The sequence below is a fragment of the Hypomesus nipponensis genome, chromosome 9 (assembly GCF_054491055.1).
Source record: "Hypomesus nipponensis isolate SF chromosome 9, ASM5449105v1, whole genome shotgun sequence".
NCBI lineage: Eukaryota > Metazoa > Chordata > Actinopteri > Osmeriformes > Osmeridae > Hypomesus > Hypomesus nipponensis.
This window is the reverse complement of record NC_140369.1, coordinates 14,026,440-14,050,000: the sequence shown is the minus strand read 5'-3', so window position 1 is coordinate 14,050,000 and position 23,561 is coordinate 14,026,440. Positions and strand designations below refer to the sequence as shown.

The 23,561-nt window shown below is 50.9% G+C and overlaps 1 protein-coding gene across 1 annotated transcript in view; it reads right to left on the bottom strand.

The window, feature by feature from the left end:
* Positions 1–23,561, bottom strand: part of ephb2b (eph receptor B2b) — a 119,815-nt gene that overhangs the window by 54,266 nt on the left and 41,988 nt on the right. Inside the window, exons 2-3 of the mRNA XM_084706419.1 lie at positions 21,762–21,841; positions 10,616–11,300 (exon numbers count right to left, since the gene is read on the bottom strand). Coding sequence (XP_084562545.1) covers positions 10,616–11,300; positions 21,762–21,841 — 765 coding nt within the window. The remainder of the gene's footprint in view (positions 1–10,615; positions 11,301–21,761; positions 21,842–23,561) is intronic.

Below are 23,561 nucleotides of genomic sequence, written 5' to 3'. Positions count from 1 at the left end.
TCACACTTTGCACACGCACACACACACCCATACACACACATATACACACATGCCTGGTATAATGACATGAGGGTGTCATGGGACCCTATGAGGCCTGGCTTGTGTGACTGTATCGATGGCAGGGTCAGAGGTTCCTGTCCTAGGGGGCTCCCTCACAGACGAACATGCCACTATGGCCTTTATGGAGGACTGAACTGAGAGCTGCACAAAGCCCTGCTTCATTGACCCAGTTCTTTGTGTTTTCGAACGCCACTCTTTTTCACTCTTTGTGTGTTTGCTTATCAAGGATATGCAGTGATGAGGTGCTCTGGAAAGGGTCGGTTATTATTTGTTTAAGCCATTTACTGGTTAGCCGTATGTAAGGTTTATGTGTTTAAACCACGGCTATATTTATGAGGTACTGCATGTTCAAGTCATTCACTGCAATCTGTTGTCTAGAATGCTACGCAATATAGTTAGGAACTAGATTGTTGTATAGTAAATGATACATATTTCTTAGACATAGTTCATTGGTTTGTGAGTGGTATAAGTTAATATCATATTTCATTCTGTCATATTCTCAATTGTTGTACAGTAATATGTTTATATTGAGAAGCTGTACAGTGCAATGGGTAAACACCGTTTTGTGATACGAAGCTGTAAGAGTCTAATAATCTTGTAAACAAATCTCTGACTAATCAGCAGCTCTCCTGTGGACATGAAGAGCTAGAGCAGGGATTAGACTGGCGCTGAGAACACAACCACACTTTTCTTTTTCCAACAGAAGTAAACAGAAAACCATCTCATTAGACGGTTATTTCTTATCGTACTGGCACTGTCCTGAGTTTAAACAAGGAGGATTCTAACAGGGTTGTGATATAAACAGTGGGAAAAATCCCCCTGCCCATGAGAGATAGAGCAAGAAAGGGAGAGATGGAGAGAGAGAGACATAGAGAGAACAAGAGAGAGAGAGAGGAAGAGACTCAGAGACATAAACTGAGGCTCAGACTGAGAGGGGAGAGAGAGAGAGAGAGAGAGAGAGAGAGAGAGAGAGAGAGAGAGTGAGAGAGAGAGAGAGAGAGAGAGAGAGAGAGAGAGAGAGAGAGAGTGAGAGAGAGAGAGAGAGAAAGAAAGAGAGGGAGGGAGAGAGAGCGAGAGAGGGTGAGAGAGAGAGAGAGAGAGAGAGATAGAGAGAGAGAGAGAGAGAGAGAGAGAGATCTTTTTCTTCTTGTGTCAGGGATGCACAACCCTTCGCTGGCAGAAAAAAAGCCCATTCCAGTGGAGGAGGTAAGGATTACCGAACACCGCTCCGTCTTTCATCCCTCAAAGCAAGGCTAAAAAAACTTCTATCCTCTGCATGAACCTGTGTCTTTACCAGAGCTGTACAAAAAGAAGAGAGACTGAACTAAAAGAAGAAAAAAAAGAAAACAGGTGTAAAGTTGTACCTTGCAGCCAAACGCGGAGGGTTTGCACAGGGGAAAGGAGCAGCTCATTACTGAGTCTAATGTATTTGCTTTGCAGCAGCCTGGGGGAGCTGTAGAAGGGGAAGGCTAAAAAAGAGAAGTTTGAACATCTAGAATGTTCTGTAACCAACCCATTTACACGGCTGGTCTGTCCCCCTGAGCAACTTGGCCTGGTTTGGCCTGAACCAGGGTGACTGAGACTGAGCCTGACTGAGAGAGGTATGGTCAGAGACCAGAACCAGGGACATGGTTCTGACTAAGGTGGACTTAGACATGGAGTAGAGTGGGCTTAGATTGTGCTAAAGGATGGATGTCTGGAATACATCATTATATTGAATGTATCATTTTACTGTGGTGTCTGCGTATGTGGTGTGTGTGTGTGTGTTTGTGTGTGCGTGTGATATGCGTGGGTGCACACAATGTGTGCGTGTTACAGTATCAGCCAAGTGTCACAAGCATTACATTTATATACAACTAGCCTCCAAAACCTCATTTGATTGAATGTCAACATCTCACTTTAATGTGATCTTAAAGAGAAGAGGCCTTCTTGCTCTATAGGAGTCAGGAAATAGGAAAGGCTTTGAAGTCTGGGAGCTGGGCTTGTTTCCTAACCAGTTTTCCAAGCCAACTTTTCAACATTAGCTCTACCCATAATTTAAGCTATAACATTGGTACAGCATGCATCTAAACTGAACCTATACAGTAGGTATGCTTGTCTAAACTTAACTTACATCATAGGTACAGTATGCATGTCTAAACTGAACCATTACTGTAGAATGCATGTCTAAACTTAAGCCATACTGCAGAATGCATGTCTAAATGTATATTGCAAGAGATGTAAAAGATGTAAGAGATGTAAGAGATGTTGACGTTCAACGTCACACGTACAGAGTAGTTGCATAGAGTGTGAAATCTGTTTATATCACATGTACCTGCCTGTGCACACAGGCACACATGCATACACACAAACACACACGCTTATACACAGACACATATACACACATACATATACACACACACACACACACACACACACACTGACAAACACACACGCACGCTGTTAAGGGCACACACACACACACACCAATGGCTGAGGGGAATATGACTTTAATACACACAGTTAATTAGAGAGTAATCTGACAAGGCAAACAGTGGGTAATCTCTGGAGGTGTTCCTCCCTGATAGTGGAAGTTTAGCTCCTCCGTGCACGACTTCCAACAAGCCGCTTCAATTTCCAACTCAAACACGGCCAGGGAAGCTCTCTGGGGCGTTGACAGAAAACTTTGCAATGTCAGTCCAACTTTTGGAGTTTACACTGCCAGATGGATTTCTAAATATTTAGGAATGTAATCCCAATGAAAAACAAAGGTCCGTATAAACGGCTTAATTCCGGGTGTTTCTTCAAACAGTGCAGAGGAAGCCTTCTCCTCTGGGAGATGGACGGTCCTTGATCAATCACCTCAACGTGTCTTTCCTTCTCTCTCTATCTTTGTCTATGGGCCTCTGTCTCTCCTGTTTCTCTGTGTGGTGGGGCCGTGGTGCCCCAAGGTGTCCCAGGCCCTACCCAGGCAGCAGGGGAGCTATGCTGTTGGCTCTTCTCCCTTTGCTCTCCTGGAGGGTGGTGCTTGTTCTGGGTGAGGTGAAGTGCACTGTGGGAGATTTGATCTGTATATTTGATTTGTTGATATCCCCACTTTATCTGATTTCAACCCCGCTTTGGGAGCCAGCCATATGTGGCCCTCTCCCCCCTCTCTCTCTCTCTCTCTCTCTCTCTCTCTCTCTCTCTCTCTCTCTCTCTCTCTCTCTCTCTTTCTCTCTCTCTCTCGTACTGTTTCTCCCTCTCCCCCTCTCTCCACCTATCTGCCTCTCTTGTCTCTCTCTTTCCAACTCTCGCTTGTCTTAGTCCTGTTCAATCTTTAAACACATTCTAAAAGCGAGAGGGGATCTCTGCGGAGCTAATATTAGAATCCATTATAGTTGTTTGAAGTGTGTCTCTACTATGTAAGTCTGTATATAGTTCTCTGGTTCCCAGTGCTTTCCAGTGCCATGTTGAAACCTTGGGGGCCTGGGGCCTGGGGCTGTTTCATCCACTACCTACTACCTCCACACTACCACATCCTCCACCTCAGGATTATGACCACCACTTTGGTATTCTTCTGGTATTATATTTGTTTTATTAGTAAGAACCTATAGATATTGCTGTTGTTGTGTTTATTGTCGAAGGTGGACAGTGCTTGTAAAAGTTTGAGAAGGCAGGTGAGGTATCATGAGGAGGGTTCTCGGTGATGTCAGGACACACCTGTGTTAGCTCCGCCCCCCCTTGACTTAGCTCCACCCACCTGCGTGTGTACCTCTTACCTGTCTAAAACACTCCCATCTGTAACCAACCTTTCCACTTGGCTCAGCCCCTCAAATGTCTAAGCCCCTCCTGTCTATCCAAGCCCATACCATGTGTTTAAGCCCCTCCCACATGCTCAAGCCCATCCTATATGTTCAAGCCCCTCGTAGATGCCCCCCCCTCTCCCACACACACACACACACACACTCACACACTTGACCCACCCCCTCCCATCTGTCTAAGCCCATCCTATCTATCAAACCAATAGCGGCAGCTCCTCCCCTCTGGGCCACAGCGTCCCCAGGTCCCACACATGCCTGTGCATTAGGGCCCTTCATGCAGAGTAACTATATCTGATGAATGATGTTCCAGGAGATCGAGTGACTGACGGGGGGAGAGAGGGGGTCGTCAGCCTACCCTTCAACGAGGGCCGGAGGTCAACTGTGTGCGAACAACTGCACAGCTCATTCCAGGGACACAGAGGACACGCAACCCACATGTGACTAACATGTGATGTGTGTGTGTGTTTGAGAGTGTGTGTGACTGACTAGTGACGTGTGTGGATGTGCTTTCATGTTAAGAATAGCTTTGACATTGGCCTATAGCAGTCAGCAGGGCTGGGATAAATTTAATTCAAATTTTATAATTTGCTTTTAACACGATCAAATTGAATAAATGGTTTATTCTCAAGTATTTCCTGAATCCAGATGGAATTAAACTGACCCTGACCCACCATCGTCACATGACTCTCCACGGTGTTCAATGTTGGGTGTTCCTATATATTCCTGACTGTGTGTAACTGTGTGTAACTGTGTGTGACTGTGTGTGGCTGTGTGTGACTGTGACAAAAACACACAAAAACAAGGTCAGACTATAGGAGCACGTTATCTTCTCCTGGTCAAACAGAGACCAGACATACTTTATATCCCTCTCTCTCTCACCTCTTCAGATAGAGAGACTTGTCATCTATCCTTCAGTCTCTATCCTCTGCAGATAGAAAGACTGGTTGTCTCTCTCTATCTCCCTCCTATTCAGATAGAGACCTTTCATCTATCCCTCTCTCTCTCCTGTTCAGATAGAGAGACCGGTCATCAATCCCTCTCTCTCTCATGTTTACACTGAGAGACCAGATGGAACAAGCTCATGCTTCTAACAGGATATGAGCTATGACATGACAGAGGTTGAGATCACACAGGTCTCTTTTTCTCTCTCTCTCTCTCTCTCTCTCTCTCTCTCTCTCTCTCTCTCTCTCTCTCTCTCTCTCTCTCTCTCTCTGTCTCTCTCTCTCTCTCTCTCTCTCTGTCTCTCTCTCTCTCTCTCTTTTCTCTCAAGCTTTCTCTCCCTCTGTCTCCTTACTCTCTCTTTTTGTCATATTCTCTTTGTCTGATGAGAAAAGGATATCACATATACATGTATAAAGTAGCCAAGTATGGTTGAACAGTTTGCATGCACGGTAGGTAAGTGGATACATACAATATAGATATTGTTTTTATCTGGAGGAAGCTTCACAGACCACGCAGAGAGAGAGAGAGAGAGAGAGAGAGAGAGAGAGAGAGAGAGAGAGAGAGAGAGAGAGAACCAAAAACCCCAGAAAGAAACACTAACAGAGAGGATCGGAGAGAAAGATGACAAGAGAACAAGCGAAAAGATGTTGACGGAGAGAGAAAATGAAAGAAACAGAGAGAGACAGACACACAGACGGACGGACGGAGCGAGACCGAGAGAGAGGCCCCTGCAGATAAAAGAGGAACCAGGGAGAGGTCAGGTGAAGAGAGAAGAGCCAGGGCCGGCCTGGGCTGCCTCAGATGGCGAGGGATAAGGAGGGGAGACAGACGGGGTCCGGACCCAGAGCAGGAGGGCCATACGGGGTCAGAGCCGACACGCACACGGCCATATGGAAGAGGTTTACACTCTAGTAGGCCCTGATCTCTGAGCCTTAGGCGAGACAGAGATACCTCAGCCCGCGTTATCCTGTTCACATGTGATGGATGGGCTGAGGCAAGGGAGAATGATAAGGTGTGTGTGTGTGTGTGTGTGTGTGTGTGTGTGAGTAATGTAGGTTCTTACCTCGCGGATGCATGCATGTCTGTGAATGAAGATTAAGAGGCTATGTATTATGCAGCTGTATGGGAGAATGGTGTGTGTGTGTATGTGTGTGTGTGTGTGTGTGTGTGTGTGTGTGTGCGGGCGACGTGTGTGTTCAGAGACAGACAGGATGATCCCCCGGCCAGGCGGCCATCATGAAATCTCATCCCAGTTAGAAGAAGAAGATAGAGGATCTGGGACTGCTCCCTGGGGGCCCCTGGGGGCCCCTGAGGTCAGCCGGTCACGGATCATCGGATCACGGACCGCAACCCCCCCACCCACCACTCACTAGAGCTGCAAAAGAACCACATGTCCACAGACCACACCGAGCTACAGTACAGCAAGCCCCCGAAAGCCTCCCTCTCTCGAAAAGATTCAACCGGAACTTTCCGAGCAAAAAAGAAAACGAAAAAAAAAAAACGAAAAAACTCTGCTCATGTTTCCTGTGATTCAGCAAGAAGACATCGTGGTAATTAGCAGCTGTGATGTGAAGACTTTTCATCCGCCAGGAAAACTTGTCCTCCGTTTATCTAACCAGGACAGCATCGGTGAATAGGATGTGTTCCTCCCCTGTCAACTGTGCTATGTCTCTGGGGGAGGCTGAATCACACTCTCCCAGCTCCGCCATCGAAGCTTTGTTTACTCTCGCAATGCAGCAAAAAGCTGGAGGGGGTGTGTTTTTTGTGTTGTGCTTTGCTTCTCTGTGTGTGGGGGGGGGGGGGGGGGGAGAGGGGGAGGAGTCATCCCAGTCACAAGCATGGCCGCTCTCCCCTGTGTGCTGTAAGAGCAATTAGAGCTGTCGTCACCATCAGGGGCAGCCTGGGAAATAAAGGCAGGCTCAGAGGTGTGTGTGTGTGTGTCTTTATGTGTGTCTGTGTGTGTGTCTGTGTGTGTTTGTGTGTGTGTGTGTTTTCTAATCTGCGGCACTAAACCGTTCTGTGATGCCACACAGTAGTGACAGGGAGTCTGTCTGAGACTCTGTGACTCACTTCCTGTCCTGAGGACCAATCACTTCACTTCTTCATCTTCCTTGCTTGCTCCCTCTCTTTCACCATTGATCCCTTCCTCCTTCTCTCCCTCGCTCCACCCTAATTCCCTCAAGAAACCCTCCCCCTTCACTCACCTCTCCCTCCTGCCTACCTTGTACATCCCCTTAAATCCCCCTCTCTTTCTCACTACACCCCCTTCCCTCACCTCCCTCCCTCTCCCCCACCCCCCACCCCCCCATCCACACACACACCCACTCCCTCAGGTAACACGGTATGTGAGGCTGGGATGTTGACACTAAGTCCTGCGTTCACTGTTCTGTTGTCTTTGCCCCTCAGCATGAGAACAGACAGAAAACAGTTTCTGTATCCTGGTCAAACTATGTGCACGGTGATGACAGACCGTGAGGCCTTGTGCTTGTGTAAACTACGCCGGTCATTGGCATCATTGTCATCCGAATACATTCCCCGAGTTCCGAGCGGCCTGGTGAAAGCCCAGCTGCGTGTGACCTTCCTGCTCTGAGGCGGCCGTGTCGCCGAGACAACACCGTGTCACAGGGACTCCTCCTTCCTGTTGAACTGGGAGGCTCCGCCGCTCTTTGACGGGAGACACGCACCCCGCGGTCAAGACCCCTTCAAGGCACAAGAGCACGGGCTGAGGTGATCCGGTTACAGAGATGGTACACACGCGGCCATTGTTAGGGAGGGAGGGTGAGGGAGGGCGGGGGGGGGGGTCTGTGTCCCCAGCTGTGGTCGTGGCTCTCGTCGTGGGCTCGGTGATTGGGGGGGGGGGGGAGCCAGGGAGGGGAGGGGCAGAGCAGAAGGACGGGACGTGTGATGTGTACCCACACGATGAGTCTACTCAGGCCCCGCCGGGGGACGTGAACACACTTTTTGAGTTCCCCCGCTGCCGGGGGAGAGGAGAGAGAGGGAGAATGAGGGAGAGAGTGAAAGAGAGAAAGAGAGAGAGGCATAGAGAAGGAAAGAGAGAGTAAATGGGAGAGAGGGGGAGACAGGGAAGGTAAAGAGTGGAGAGAGAAAGAAAGAAAAACAGCATAAAGAGAGGAGAGGAAACTTAATCTGCCTCGTAAGACGATCGCAGGGAGAAAGCCCTGCAATTTAGGTTCAAACAAATCCTATGCTAACGTCAATATTTTGACAGATTTCATGTCAAAGTGTAATTATTTGCCGAAAGCCCTGCCAAGGGTTTAATTGTTACATGGGTAATTACATGTTTTGTTGAGATGTAAGAATTTAGCGACAGTTGGATTATAAATAAAGCAAGACGACAGCTTCCTGATCTCCTCTGGTCTTTCCTCTGGTCTCTACCCTGGCCTCTCCTCTGGTTTCTCTATCTGCTGATCCCTCATCCTTTGGACAGGAGACACCAGCAGCTCTCTGAGAGTGTGTCCCTGGAGATACCCCACACACACACCACCACCACCCCAACCTCAGCCCATTACCCAAACACCAGCAGGAGAAAGTCTGTTGTTCATGAATCAATCCATCGGCCAACCACAAGCCAGCTCAAAGGCCCTGACTGACCACACTCACAGGCATCCAGACCATCACCCAGGACACACCCACGTTAGCACACTCAGGGCCTCGGCCAGGACAGGGGACAGCTTGGGGGGGGGGGTTCCTCAGCCGGAGAACCGACAGGGTGGGTTGAGCGGCGTGAGGAGGTCCGCGGGGGGGCACAAGAAACAGCCCTCGTGTGCTGAGGTGAGCTCCCTCGACCACGCCCAACTCCTTAGAACGTGCTGATTGATGCGGGGGGTTTCCCCTGCAGACCGCACTGGTCTAATCTAGTTTCCACACACAGGCAGAGTGAATTACATGTAGGTCAGAAAACAAGCCCATTTGTGTAATTATGTAGGGGGTTTCGGAATTAGAGCAGTGATCCTCCTCCTGGCCTCTTATTGGTGTGTATTCCTTAAGGAGGGCCTCTGTGTGTCCTCATTAGCAGAACACTAACACTGAGCGCCTGTTTGTGAGCAACGGGGGACGGGGTGGGGGGGGGGGGTGGAGGAGGAGAATACCCTTCTCTTCTCGGCTCTCTTCTTCCTCGACTCTCCGCCCCCTCCTCTCTTCTCTTCTACCCTCCCCTCCTCTCTTCTTCCCCTCTACTTAACCATCCCCTCACCTCTTCTGCTCTCCTCCCCCCTGATCCCCCCCCCCCTCCTCCCCCCGCTTTCTGTTCTTCCTGATCTCTGAGCCATGCAGAGCCAACACCTCCTGCGGCCAGCAGACGAACAACATTGAGCGGGGTGCAGGTGAAGGTGGGCACGGCGATCATATCGGAAAAAAAAGCGGCAAATCAATGTGCCCCGCCACGGCTCTGACATGGACAGGAAGAGGATGAACCGTAGGCGTCTGGAACAAATCATCTCTTTCAGCTCCTCGGTGGAAGCTTCTGGAACAACCAGGTGGGAGTGTGCTGGCTGACTCAACACTGCAGAGGAAGTCTACAGAAATAGTTCCCTGTCCTGCTGTGGAGCTGATATTGTCCTCGTTGGTTGTGTTTGTGTGTGTCAGTGTGCATCAAGTGGGTAGTCCCTCAACACCAGTGCCTTGCTTAGCGGTAGCCGACCCTGTGTAACCCCCCCCCCCTCTTCCCCTCCAACACTAGGATGGAATGAGAACAACCGTGACCAAATGATTAAGTGTACAGCATTCACACATCCCACACATACAGCGTATTCAAATGACAGCTTGCCGACGACAACCCTTGAGGTAACAGCCTCCCATTTACAGTCATTTTGTTTCCTGTTCACACCGAGAAAGTGAGCACCCAGTCTAGGAAGGATCGGGCGAGTGAGGGAGATTGAGTGTGTTACGAGGCGTAGCGGTGTTTGAAGGCGATAAATAACCGGGAGATTGACCAGAATCTCCCGTCTGCGAGAGCCAGTGTCTGATTGAAGTCCAAACACCTGTGATCCGACAGTCCTCCTCGCCGTCTTACGGCTGCTCAAGGCGTTCCAGGCATGCTGTACGTTCGCCCGCTTCAGAGGATGAGACGTTCGGAGCCAGACGTTCAGGCGTGTCATGTACAGTCGCGTTAGCTGGGGTGTCATTACTGGGGGAAAACCTGAGGCTCACATTCAGGAAATATGAAAAGATGGCCGTGGATCAAACACTATGCTGGTGTCGAAGGTTTGTGCGTGTGTGCCTCTTTGTGTGTGCGTAAATGTACGTGTGTGTGTGTGTGTGCGTTTCTGTATTTGTACATGTACATGCGTGTGTGCGTGTGTACGAGTGCGCGTGTAATGGGTTTGGAACCACCCTGTTGATGAAAGTGTCACGTTTCACAGAAACACAGGATTTCCCCCTGTGCATGCCCCCAGGCCTGGACACACACAGAACCAGAGCAGGATCTCCACACTGAGATCATCGTATTCAGCTCATGTGTTTCCTCAGCTCTCTGTCTCAGTGGGAGCACAGATCCTACAGCAGAGTAGGCAGGTGCGAACTACAGAAGACTCCAGAAGACTCCAGAAGACAGCAGGGTGGAAAAGGGAATGGAAGAGTAGGCGAGAGTACAGTGGAGAAGAACAGAGTTGGGTCTAGTAGACCCAAGTAGAGAGTGCAGTAGAGTACAGTGCAGTACCTGAGAGTAGAGTAGCATAGAGGACGATAAAGCAAAGGAGAGTACAGCAGAGTGGGCCACAAGAATGCACGGTCGCCTCCAGTAGAGCTGGAGTGAAGTACAGGAGAGAAGAGGGGGGGGGGGGGGGAGGGGAACGTGGGGGGCGGGGCCTCACCTCGACACACGGTCCCGTTCTCCACCGCCTCGTTCCCGGCCTTGCACATGCAGCGCCCGATGGGCACCATCCACTCGCCGTCGCCGTTGCAGTACAGCTTGATGGGCACGTCCACCTCCTCGGCGTTGCCGATGCACACGCCCCTCGCCGCCACCAGCGACGTGCTCTCGGCCCCGGACAGCGTCTCCTGGAACACGGCGCCGTTCTGGATGACGCGCGGACACTTCCGGTAGAAGACGCGCACGGCGATGAGCGACATGCAGCCGCCGTAGTCCTGGAAGGCCAGGTAGAAGCCGTGGCGAGACACGGGCCCGAAGCTCCGCACCTCCGTGTTGATCTTCATCACCCGCCCGCCCAGGTCCACCTGGGAGAAGGACTCGTCGGCCGCGATGGTGTCCACCTTGGTCCACGGGTTCTCCATCCAGGCCGGGGAGTTCCTGGTGGCCGAGTCCGAGTCGGACTCGTAGTAGTAGAGGTTGAAGGTCTCCTTGCATGAGCCCGGCACGTTGGGGATGGAGCTGCAGTCGCGCACCGAGAACTTCATCTCCACGTGGACGCGCTGGGCGCCGCGCCGCCGGATGTACTTGGTGCGGACCCAGTTGTTCTGGTTGTTGTCGAAGACGTTGCACACCTGGTATGTGCGGATGGTGTTCATGTTCTCGTCGTAGCCGCTCACCTCCTCCCACTGCGGGGGGGGGGGGGGGGGGGGAGGGGGGAGACGGTGGGGAGAGGGAGGGAGAGGAGGAGAGAGAGAGAAAAGGAGGGAAGGAAGGAGAGAACAAAAGGGGGAGGCCGAGGGAAAGAGAGAACGAGAGAGGGAAAGCGAGAGAGGGAGAAAAAGACAGACATATTAGTCATCAATGTACCAAACACAACAGTAAGAACCATTCATTCATCCATTGGTATCAACGTACACACTTCCAATTGAGTCGAAAAAATATAAAGAAAATGTATAAAGCTTTCATGTAATACATTGACATTAGATTGAACAGAAGTATATTGTCCTTTAACTGGAGCCCTGTACCACCACTGTAGTTCACTCTTACTTTACAGTACAACTGGTCTCTAATCTGTGTTCTGTCAAGATCTTTTTAAATCTACAGGCCATTTGCAGCACAGTGCAGCATAGTACTCCACGGTACAGAGTGTTACATTGCAGGACAGTACGTTACACCACATCCATCTACTGTCATTTGCCTCTTTGCCCGTACGCTTCCTGTAACCACAGTTCACTTCCTTTATTTTGGGGGGGATAACACGTGATGTAAATGAAGCTAACCCAACCACATCGAAGCTGTCCAGACACCTAACCACGCTGCAGAGATACTGAGCGGGCCTGTGACGGCCTCATGAGGCTCTCCTAGTGGGGGGTGGGATTACAGGTTCAGGGGCAGGGGAGGGTGTTTAATCCCCTCCCTGGCACGGCCACTCTGCCACGCTGGCTGGCACACAGACAGGTAGGACCACAGCGAGGGCTTGGCACCAGTCCTTCCTCGCTGGAGTAGCCAGTTGGCAGGGCGTTCGAACCTGGCTACTGGCTGTGTGGAGTCCCCTGACAGAATGACCCGAAAAGGAAGTGGTGGGGAACCAGTCCGAAGACGTGAACAGATGTTTGGTTTAGCGAGCCTGTCAATCGGCAAAGCTTTATCTTTTGATTGGTGCATTGCAGTTAGACTCCTCAAAGCTTGATCTTCTGATTGGTCCATTGCAGGTAGACGTCTCATTGACTTATCTTCTGATCGGCCCTTTCCTGTGTCGGCGGACACAGTGTAAAGTGAACTAGTTCCACCCTTGTCTCATGGCCCCACACTGAGAGCCAATAAGGTTCCAGCCTCCTGGCCTCCCAGCCTCCCGACCAGGGAGGGTGTGAGGATGACCTTGACCTGGTCCTGTGGAGGCTTGTCCTGAGCCCCAGAGTATCTTCCCACCCTCAGCACTCAACGCCGCACCCGCCTCCCTCCTCCCCCCTCCCCACACACACACACTTCCCCCAGGAACCTCCCCCACCCGCCCCCACCCCCGTCACTCTTCATTTCACAACTGACATAATTTCCCAAATTAGTGCCCACTTAACGAGGGCTGCGACAGCGAAAGTGACGGGCGGGGAAGAGAAAGTCACTCCCCCTGTTTTAGAACCTGCATTCTATCACACACTCTTTGACTAATTAGAACGTCTTTTGTTCTGTATTCCCATGTCCCCATTACTCCTCACACCCCTTGACAGCTCCACATTAAGTCGAAATGTTTCAGTTCGTTTACAGATGTTCTTCTCCGTGCACGGAGGAGGGAGACATGACCAGACCAGTAACCACAGACTACTGTCTTCAAGAAAACAACATTCATATTTAGTCATGGCCGCTTATATAAGCGTAAAGCGTCCAAACCTGCCGTTTCAAAAGCAACTTGAGCCACTCTGCTGTTCTAACAGAGGTCAACCGGGTCCACAGGGTCCGGTACATTCTGTCACATATGGTTGAGCGGTGTTCTTTGGCGTGGCGGGGTGGGGGTGGTGGTGGGGGGGGGGGGGGTCGCAGCCATCAATGGACACAGTCAAGCCGGGTCGTGAGCAGTCGTGAGACCCCATCCCCCACGCCCCCACCCCCTCCCCCCTTCAGAGACAGACCCCATCCCCCACGCCCCCACCCCCTCCCCCCTTCAGAGACAGACTCCATTCAGAGAGCGCTGAGGTGGCTCGTCGGAGGATGGACGATTAAACAGGGAGGGACGGAGTGTGACGTCCTCTTGTTCGCCCACCCCGAGGGTCGCACCGTCAGACTTCAATCAGTGAGTGAACTGGGGGGGGGGAGGGGGAGGGGGAGGGGGAGCTTGCTAGCTGCTCATGAAAAGCAAAGAGTGGAGGGACAGAGAGGTGGGGGGGAGTAGTGATGGTGGAAAGAGTGAGAGAAGCTGGAGCGAAAGCCGAGGGAGGGAGGGAGGGAGGGAGGGAGGGATGGAGGGAGGGGGGGAGGGAGGGAGGGGGGGGGAGGGAGGGAGGGAGGGAGGGAGGGAGGGAGGGAGGGAGGGAGGGAGGGAGGGAGGGAGGGAGGGAGGGGAGGGAGGGAGGGAGGGAGGGAGGGAGGGAGGGAGGGAGGGAGGGAGGGAGGGAGGGAGGGAGGGAGGGAGGGAGGGAGGGAGGGAGGGTGGGAGGGAGGGAGGGAGGGAGGGAGGGAGGGCTGCTAAAAAAGACCCCAAACAAATGTGTTTTGATGGAGGGCCCCTTTTTGTCCTGTCACTGCTTCTCCGGGCGGCTTTCATCAGAGCCAGTGGAGGGAAGCAAATAGAGCCTAATAAGAGGCCCGGCGATCAAGCGGCAAGTGTGAAATGAGAAGAAACGTCTTCATCTTCACAGCTTCCCCCTCGGCCCCGTCAGGGGAGTGCGACCGCGGGGTGGTCATGTGTCCAGAGCAGAGGGGAAGGTGTTGGAGGTGGTTGGAGGGGTGTTGGAGGGATGTTGGAGAGGAGGTTTTAGGGCAAAGAGAGGAGGGAGTGAAGGGGAAAAGGGTGGTTGTGAAGCAGCATGAAGGGAGGAGGAAGAAAAGCACTACTGGGAACTACAACACAAGCTCCATCCTGTTTTTTTTTTCTCGTTTCCCTCTCCAGTTGCTGCCGTCAGTCTATTGGCTCTGGTTAGCCAGGTCCACTCTGATTGGCCCGTAGGGCAGGTTATGGAGTGCTGGCGGACAAGTAAGCGTTTGAGCAGGGACCGTGATGTGTGCTCCACGATCAAAGGATCCGGGCCTAGCTGAGCGTGTTCGCTGCTCCCAGGCCATCAAAGACCTCGAGTGGAAACAACTTCAATATTGTTCACAGTTCCCCGTTCCAGTCTCTGGCGTAAATCGCTCCGCTGTTCTGTGCCGAGGGGAACGGGGAAATAACAATCGCAAGATCAAAGGGGGAGGGAGGGGAGGAATAGGGGAGGGGTGTTTTGTGGCACGCTGCTGCCAGTTTCCCCCCACCCCACCCCCAGTCCCACCCAAACCCACGTTTCGCCGAGTCTCCAGACAGGAAGAACCGACAGACTGAAAAAGAGAGGACCTGGACTCGCACACACAAATAATACACACACACGCACACAAATACACACAGCAGACACACACACTTGGTCTCGGCCCAGGCTCAAGTGGGGTGAGGCTCTGGCTCCGACGAGACCCACTCGGCGCGATGTGTCATCGGCCCTGTAGCGCTGGGAGGCTGGAACCCAAACACAGCGGACACCGGCGCTACCCAGGGCGCCGCCGCGGAGAGCAGGCTAACAGCTACGGCCTTGAGGGTCCTGCCCAAACGTGAAGCCAGCCGTGTCGGAGCCATCCGGTGTGGATACCACAGCAGCCTGTCCTGCCTCGCTGACAGGCCGGGAACAGAAGGCCCAGGGGGAGATCGTCGGCGGCCATCTTCTAACTGCAGCTAAAAGGAGCTTAAACTCTACTTAGTCTAACGCTCGGCTCAGAACTGTCAGGGTGCATGCTGGGATTTGGGGAATGCGGGCAGCGTACGGTATTGGCTGTGTGTTTCCGTGGGCATGTCTGTACAGTGGGGGGATGTTTTGTAGCAGCGCTACGGTGCGTGCCGTGCCAGAAAATGAAGCTGTCTGGGGAGGAGTGAGCTGCTGCAGCCTAGTGATGATGTCTGGGAACAAGACCCGATCGATACATTTCCTGGGGGGAGGGAGGGAGGGAGGGAGGGAGGGAGGGAGGGAGGGAGGGAGGGAGGGAGGGAGGGAGGGAGGGAGGGAGGGAGGGAGGGAGGGAGGGAGGGAGGGAGGGAGGGAGGGAGGGAGGGAGGGAGGGAGGGAGGGAGGGAGGGAGGGAGGGAGGGAGGTCAATAGAAAAGAAAGAACGAAGACAAGTGAAAAAAGGGAGAGACATTTTTGGGGGGGGTTTAGTGTTCAACTCAATGTTTGCTAAACATTCTTTCTCCTCTCCTAATTTACTAGCGTTATTATCACATTTTACTCTTGTTTTGACAGTATTTACAAATGCACTTCATGCCACTAAACCCTTTGCTGAACTGGGAGGAGAGAGTAAGGGAGAGAGACGAAGAGAACGAAAGGGAAGGTGAAAGTTTAGCTGACCTGCGACACCTATAAGTCTCCCTGGCACTGTGTCTGTGCTCTGTCAGTAGAGCGCTCAGTCTCAGCTGAAATATCGAGTCTAGTTTCCAGCACCAGACCCCAAACTACTCCCCAAAGACTGCTCTCTGCTACAGCTCGCTCACCAATCACACCGAGAAAATACCTCTGGACTCACTGAACTGGACAAGTGAGCTCATCCATTTAAGGAGTCTTAAATGTGTTCCCTGTGAGACTGAGATTTGCCCCTAAAGTCAGATTAAACCCCTCGCATGTTGACCCTGCTTAAACTGGGTTTCTCTTCTCACGTCGCCTCTGCTGTGCGTCCATCAATCACAGGCTGAGATACCAGAGCCCCCACGGAGTACCGCTCATTCCTGATCTCCCTCTCCGGGAACAGAAAATAAACACCCCGTTCAGGAAGCGGGGTGCACTCTGGGAACCCCTCACGGCCCTGACGCCCAATCAGCAGTCAGCGTGGGAGATCTGTCAGAGCAGGACCCTGCCATGGAGGGACGCTGGGCGAGAGACACCCGCCCTCACTCTGTGTTGCGTTAGAGATCGCCAAGCTGGGCGAGAGACACCCGCCTCACTCTGGGCTGAATAAGAGAGAGGCAAGCTGGGCGAGAGACCCAGAGAGAGAGCTGGGTGAGAGATGCACATACATATAAGTAGAACTGTCTGCTGCCGTCAATGTCAATTATCATTGCCTAGACTTAATGTACAACATGTGAAGTAAGACAAACAATCTACCTATTGCTTCCCTGATCCCCATCTTCCTGCATGCTTCATACATGAGGAGTCGGTTTACATGTTTCCTCAGGAGTAAATGAAATACAGTATAATATGCCATCTCGACGCTGTCAGCTTGGAGTTCACATGAAAATGGACGTACACGGAGAAGGCTTTTCCCCTGTTATGAGAAGGTCTGCAAAGGGCCAAACGATAGTTTTACAGTCCTGGTTTCAATTGGAATCATTGGTTTATGTTATTCTATTTTGGAGTGGTTTGAGTCTCAGATGAGTTCCATGCTTCAAGTTGGTTAAACAGTGCAGGGCTTTGGTGAAGCTGTTAAACACATCCCTGTCCCTGTTTACAGATCTATATATATATATATAGATCTGTGTTTTGAGTGTAGGAGTCACAAAATGTATGTTCTTATTAGGGACGACACTGACATTTACACAAACCAACATAATGCCTGAATGCAGATGTGTCATAAACACAGATGTATTAATTGACAGCCTTTAGTCTAAAGGAGACACAACTGAGTCACAACTGAAAGATTCCCTTTTCATTCTACCTTTTTACTCCCCAACTCGTTTCCTTCTCGCTTCCTTGTGATGCGAATGTTACGCACTTTCATTCAATAAGTATTTCTTGCCTAGTTAATACCACCACTTTTATAGCACACGAGGCCAGTTTTCCGTTTTGTCATGAGTTTGAAATCCCTTTGAAGTTACCAACCAAGGCAGTGGCGTCTCATCCTGTCGGAGGCAGGAGCAGACGGAATGGGAGGTCTTGAAAGGTCAGCTGTTGTTACCTTGGAAGGAAGGGCATGGCGTTCAAAACGGTTTCAGTCAGCTATTCTATCTTTTGGTCGCTGTTCATTTATCGGTTATATTCTTAGTCATCAATATCATGTACTTGCGTACAGACATGTATCATGGGAAATGTATTTCCGAATGTGTTTTCCTGCACCTCCCCCCTCCTAACCTGGGGAGATGTTTTTTCCTCAAGTAGGCTAGGCAGGCCACAGGGTGTGAAAGCCTAATTACATCTTTTAGGCGGAGGGGGGGGGGGGCATTACAGCTTGATAGGGAGCTGGTAAGAACACAGACTTTGACTCAAATTACATTGTATATGATTTGGGGTTATTTTGTTTGTGAGTTATCGGGATTTTTGTGGGAATTCCAACTTTGTACATTTCTTTACTCTGAGAAAATACAAATACAAAACATTTTTGGTGACAACACTGGCATTGGCATACCTTCCTGCCCCCTCACACTCCAACAAAGGAGCTCCCTGTTCCTTAAGTGGTGACTGCCACAACAACAGACTTTCCAGTCACCACGCTGGCCTGTCTCAGCTGAACAAGGATCAACACTCATCTACATAGCTCAAGGACATTCCTGTTACACATTAGCACTCTGTTATTCATCCCCACATTGTTAACACTTTATTGTAACTACACAATATGACACATTTGTAAAGAAGTAGTTGATACTTCAAAATGTATAAAACATAATTAATACATTCCTAGCAAATGTGAATACTTCATTTAGGGACACATTTTCTATCCAGTTATCTAACACCTTAAATCATTTGGACCTGTGTTTAAAGATCCATAACATAGTGCTTATATTTAAATATATGTATAGTTCAGTAGTGTTTGCAGTCTAACAGATACTTTTCTCTAAGGAAGGCCCTATGTCCGTAGATTCATGGGTCTTTATTTAACCTTCCAAGAAGTTCCCTGTTGTGTTCCTGCTATCGTGAATTTCTTCCAAGTGTCTGCTGACAGCAGCAGCTGAAAGAGTGTGTGTGTGTGTGTGTGTGTGTGTGTGGAGGGGGATCAGGGTCTTTTTGACCCTGTGTCGTCAATCCTCTGCACCCCACTTAGGAGAGACCATTGACCACTTAACCTCTCTCGGACCCCCCCCCCCACACACACACACACACACACACACAAAAATATTAAAAAAGAGACCCCATGCCTGTCATGGGGTAGTAGAGGAGGTTTGGACACCAGCTTTCTGACAGCGTTACGCTGCCTAGACCTGCAACCCGAAAACTAATCCTGGGCCCCATGGTCTAACAGCAGAGACTGAAGATTTAAGAACGGAAGACCTGGGTTCAACCCCCCACCCTCTGGATTGGATACTCTGCAGCTACTCTGTTCGAGCAATACCATCCGCATCCCTATGAAAGCATTTTGGTGTGCCCGACTAGAGGCCTTGGGGAGAACAAGATGCTGTTAGTCTCAGCAGCTTCACTCCTGTTGTGGGGGAGTGAGTGTTGGAAGAGACTAGCGACAAGATGAGAGCAGACACCTGGCCCAGTGGGTCATGAAAGCTGATTTACGCTCATCTCTCTGTCTTTCTCTCTCTCTCTCTTTTTCTCTCGGTCTCTCTCTCGGTCTCTCTCTCTCTCTCTCTCTTTTTTGCTCTCTCTCTCTTTTCTCGGTCACTCTCTCTCTCTCTCTCTCTCTCTCTCTCTCTCTCTCTCTCTCTCTCTCTCTCTCTCTCTCTCTCTCTCTCTCTCTCACTAATGGTACGTTTCACAGAGATCACTTTCCCCACCAGGAATGTGAGCGCGGACACTTTATCACCGAAAGACAAACACCTACGACATACCATCCAATCACTTCAAAGCCAACAGCCGACTGTTATTCACCAATAATCTCGGAGAACTTGGGAGAACTCCAACCAGTGTGAAGGGGAGATGAAACCACGTGCTGCTTGTGTCTTAGTTGCTCGCTAGTCTCTCGTGTTACGGGTCAGGATATATTTCATGAAGCTGCAGAGGGCCATGAAGGCCAACTGGTGGAGTGGCGCTGTGTTGAGTGCTGCTGATCCCTCCTGTAAGCTCCCGCGGCCACGCATGTGTGTGGAAGACAATAGCTACTGTAAAGCACCCCTCGCTGCTTCACACAGAGATATCGGTTTGCACAGCTGTTGTGTTGCAGGGATCCTACGAGTGTGTGTGTGTGTGTGTGAGAGAGAAAGAGAGAGAGAGTGTGCGTGTTTGTGTGTGTGAGAAAGAGAGAAAGAGAGAGAGAGTGTGTGTGTGAGAAAGAGAGAAAGAGAGAGAGAGAGAGAGTGTGTGTTTTTACGCATGTGTGATGCGTGCATGCGCATACGTGTGCATGTGTGCCTGGGAGCTGTTCTCTCCCATCTACACGCTGCCGAACACAGACAGACTGTAGTGAGTGTGATAGTGGTACTAGCAGGTATCTCTGACACAGACAGACTGTAGTGAGTGTGATAGTGGTACTAGCAGGTAGCTCTGACACAGACAGACTGTAGTGGGTGTGATAGTGGTACTAGCAGGTCGCTCTGACACAGACAGACTGTAGTGAGTGTGATAGTGGTACTAGCAGGTAGCTCTGACACAGACAGACTGTAGTGAGTGTGATAGTGGTACTGGCAGGTAGCTCTGACACAGACAGACTGTAGTGAGTGTGATAGTGGTACTAGCAGGTAGCTCTGACACAGACAGACTGTAGTGAGTGTGATAGTGGTACTAGCAGGTAGCTCTGACACAGACAGCAACCACCCAGGAAACACACCAGGAGACACACCGCCAACACTGAAACACTGCAGCCCATTGTCTGGTTCAGACACACATGAAGCAGGTGGGTGCTTAAAAGCACTGAGACACAAGGGGGAGAGGGGGGGACTGTCTGACTGAGTGAGCTTCTCACTTTGAAACTTCATCTGAGTTTGAGGTTGCATGTGCCTGACACAAGGATATCCAGAACCCTCGGAGCAAACGAGAACACGTCTGCACTTTGATGTCCGCTGCCTCATCCTTCCAGGTTGAGGATGAATGACGAGCGGAGGTTTAATCAGACGACGTCTCGCACGCGTTTGATTTTCCAAACGGAAGTTTGCGCTTATTATTCAGAGCAATAATGGAGCGCAGGCTTTAGCGTTTGTTTTTGCGAAACCTCACATTTTGCAGAGATGAAAGTAGGGCGCGATCCAAACTGCCTGTAATGTTCTGCCTCTGGTTAGGGGAGGGGGGGGGGTTACTGTGTTTATATTGATTCCAGAGATGGAGAGAGAGAGAGAGAGAGAGAGAGAGAGAGAGAGAGAGAGAGAGAGAGAGAGAAAGAGAGAGAGCGAAAGAGGGGGGGAGGGGGGGAGGGACAACAGAAAGAGGAAGAGAGAGACAGAAATAGATGGAAAGAGAGAGACGGACGAGAGTAGAAAGGAAAGACACAGAGGAAAGGAGGGAATGAGGGGAGGAAGGGAAGGCAGCAGGGGTCTTTGTTCTGCCCTGCTGCTGGAGAGAACTAGTAGAGAACAGGCCGTGTGCCGCCTGCAGCTGCCCCAGTGGTCTGGAGAACACTGTTTATCCTAGCTTTGATTCATCCTGCTCTTCCCATCCCCTTCCCTTCTAAAGGACACAGCGTGATAGACTCTAATTCAAACCAGCGCAGATAAAAACCACAAAAGCACAAATAATTTGATAAAATAGGGAGTGGTTAACTAAAATGCAAGAGCTAATAAGTGTACAACATAGTTCCTCTGTTTCTGGAGAGCTGGGATCCTGTGGTGGAGAGCGAGGGATTGGGGTAGTGAGAGGGAAAAGAAGAGAGGGGGAGAGAGGCGGGGACGGGAGAGAGCAGGGAGAGGATGTAGGGGAGAGGAGAGGAGGAGAGAGAAAAGGAGAGAGTGAAGGAGTGGAAGAAACAGGGAGAGGAGAAAAGAAGAGCAGAGTGGCGAAGGGAGGCGAGGGGTGGGGCGAGGGTGGTGAAGGTGGGGAGGGGCGAGAGGGAGGGGGGACACGTCTGGGATCCTGGTAGCGACCGGGCCCGGGGGAGTCTAGATGGAAGCCATGCCTTGGCAGAGCGTCTGGAAACACTGTGCATCAAACGCCACAGCAGCCTCTATAACACGTAGCTCCACGCCTCCCTCCCGAACACTGGTATTTACCAGTGAAGGAATGACGTTGGTGGGGCTGTTAGGTGTGGTGAGGCAGGGCCAACCAGGGTCAGCTTGGAGAAGATGGAGACTGTTAACTTGAAGGAAACCAATAGCAAGCTAGCAAGCTAGCAAGCCAGCCGCCTGTAAATATAAACGCTTGAAAGCTTGCTGGAGCGGAGATCAACTGTGTGAATCTCTTCAGAGCAGAAAGAGTAGCAGTGGTCGATACCTAACGGCTCTAACTGACCACAGTGTGCACCGAGCGAGACGCAAGAGAAGTTTTTAAAAGCTCACTGCAGTATTGACTTCCACGTTGAGCCAATAACCTTCTCATATTTATTTTACTGTCGTGTGGTGTGTCTGCGTTTGTTTGTGTGCGTGTGCATGTGTGTGCATGTCTGTGTGTGTGCGTGAGGAGACTTACGCTGTTTTCACTGGTGCCCGACACCGGGTAGACTGTCCAGCCTAGCTCTGCTGTGGCGGTGGTGGAGTCCATCAGGGTCTCTGAGGAAAGAAGAGAGAGGAGGGGGTCACCACAAAACCAGGTTCAATCCATTCAAAAAAAGAAATGACACAGTATATGATGTCAACGGCACGCAATAGATTCAATGTCATTCAATTGGTCAACTATTCGTTGTTTGCTTGGCATTGTTTAGGTTGCTGCTCTGTGCCGTGTTGAATTGTATGGTCCAGTATAGTATTTTAGGCCCCTGCAGTCTACTATACTCAACTATTCAGTTATGTACTGTACTATACTGCAGTCTACTGTTCTGTACTCTACGGTGGTGTGGGTATAGCTCAGAAGTAAAGCATTTGACTGCAGATCAACAGGTTCAAACCCCCTCTTCTGCTGTGGGATAACAGCCTTGGCTAAATGAATCAATTCAGAGATGATTCCGGTAGCTGTAGCCAGCCCAAGCCTGGAGTTAGAACAGAACAGTGAGCGACCTGAGGCCATCTCCAGGGTCATACTGTTCCACTCAGCCTGCTACTGTGCTCCTGCACTAACTGTAGTGACGGAACACGAGGGTCGTGTCCCGCAGCAACACCGAGACAGACACTTAGCTGAGCCCTGAGGGAAGGCAAGGGGGAGGCCAGATCTCCTGGGTGTCACTAGGGGAGGTGGGGAGGCAAGGGGGAGGCCACATCTCCTGGGTGTCACCAGGGGAGGTGGGGAGGCATGGGGGAGTCACGGGAGAGAAAGGGGGGCGTCGGAGAGTGGGATTGGGTGAGAGAGGGATTGGGTGAGAGCGAGAGAGAGGTTGAGGGAAGGGGAGGGAAAGAGGAGGGGCGGGAAGGCGAGGGGGAAAGAGGGTGAGGTGAGTGTTAGTGAGTTTGTGTGTGTGTGTGTGTGTGTGTGTGGAGGGGTGTGTAGAAGGGGGTGGGGGGGGGGTGCAGGGCAGGCTGGCCACTCTATCCGGCTGGCAGGATTAGCCAGTGGAAAACAACACCTCTGGTAATTGGGGTCACGTAGAATGTGTCTCCTGGTTGTCATGAGGTCTTCAGAGAGCAAAATGACATTCCACACCTCAGCCAGGGCTGTCTGTCACAACTCTCCCAACTGTGTGTGTGTGTATGTCCGTCAGGACATTTTTTCCATCTTTCTCTCTCTCTCTCTTTTCTCTCTCTTTTTTTCTCTCTCTCTTTTTCTCTCTCTCTTTTTCTGTCTCTCTTTCTCTCTCTCTCTCTCTCTCTCTCTCTCTCTCTCTCTCTCTCTCTCTCTCTCTCTCTCTCTCTCTCTCTCTCTCTCTCTCCTCCTCTCTCTCTCTCTCTCCTTCTCTCTCCACCCTCCCTTTCTCTCTCTCCCCGATCTGCAAGCCTAATTGATTCCCCCTGCTAGTTAGCTGTGCTCCAGAGTGGAGGTGGAGCAGATGGAGGGACCATTCATCAGGTGACACAGCTGCTAGTTGGGGTCAGCTGACTGCCTGGGCGACCACAAAGACGTGTCTGATATCACCCCAGATACACGTACAGGAACACACCACTGAGAACCAGTACAGTACAGTTCCACTACTGAGAACCAGTACAGTACAGTTCCACTGCTGAGAACCAGTACAGTACAGTTCCACTGCTGAGAGTACAGTACAGTACAGTTCCACTACTGAGAGTACAGTACAGTACAGTTCTACTACTGAAAATACAGTACAGTTCCACTACTGAGAGTACAGTACAGTACAGTTCTACTACTGAAAATACAGTACAGTACAGTTCCACTACTGAGAGT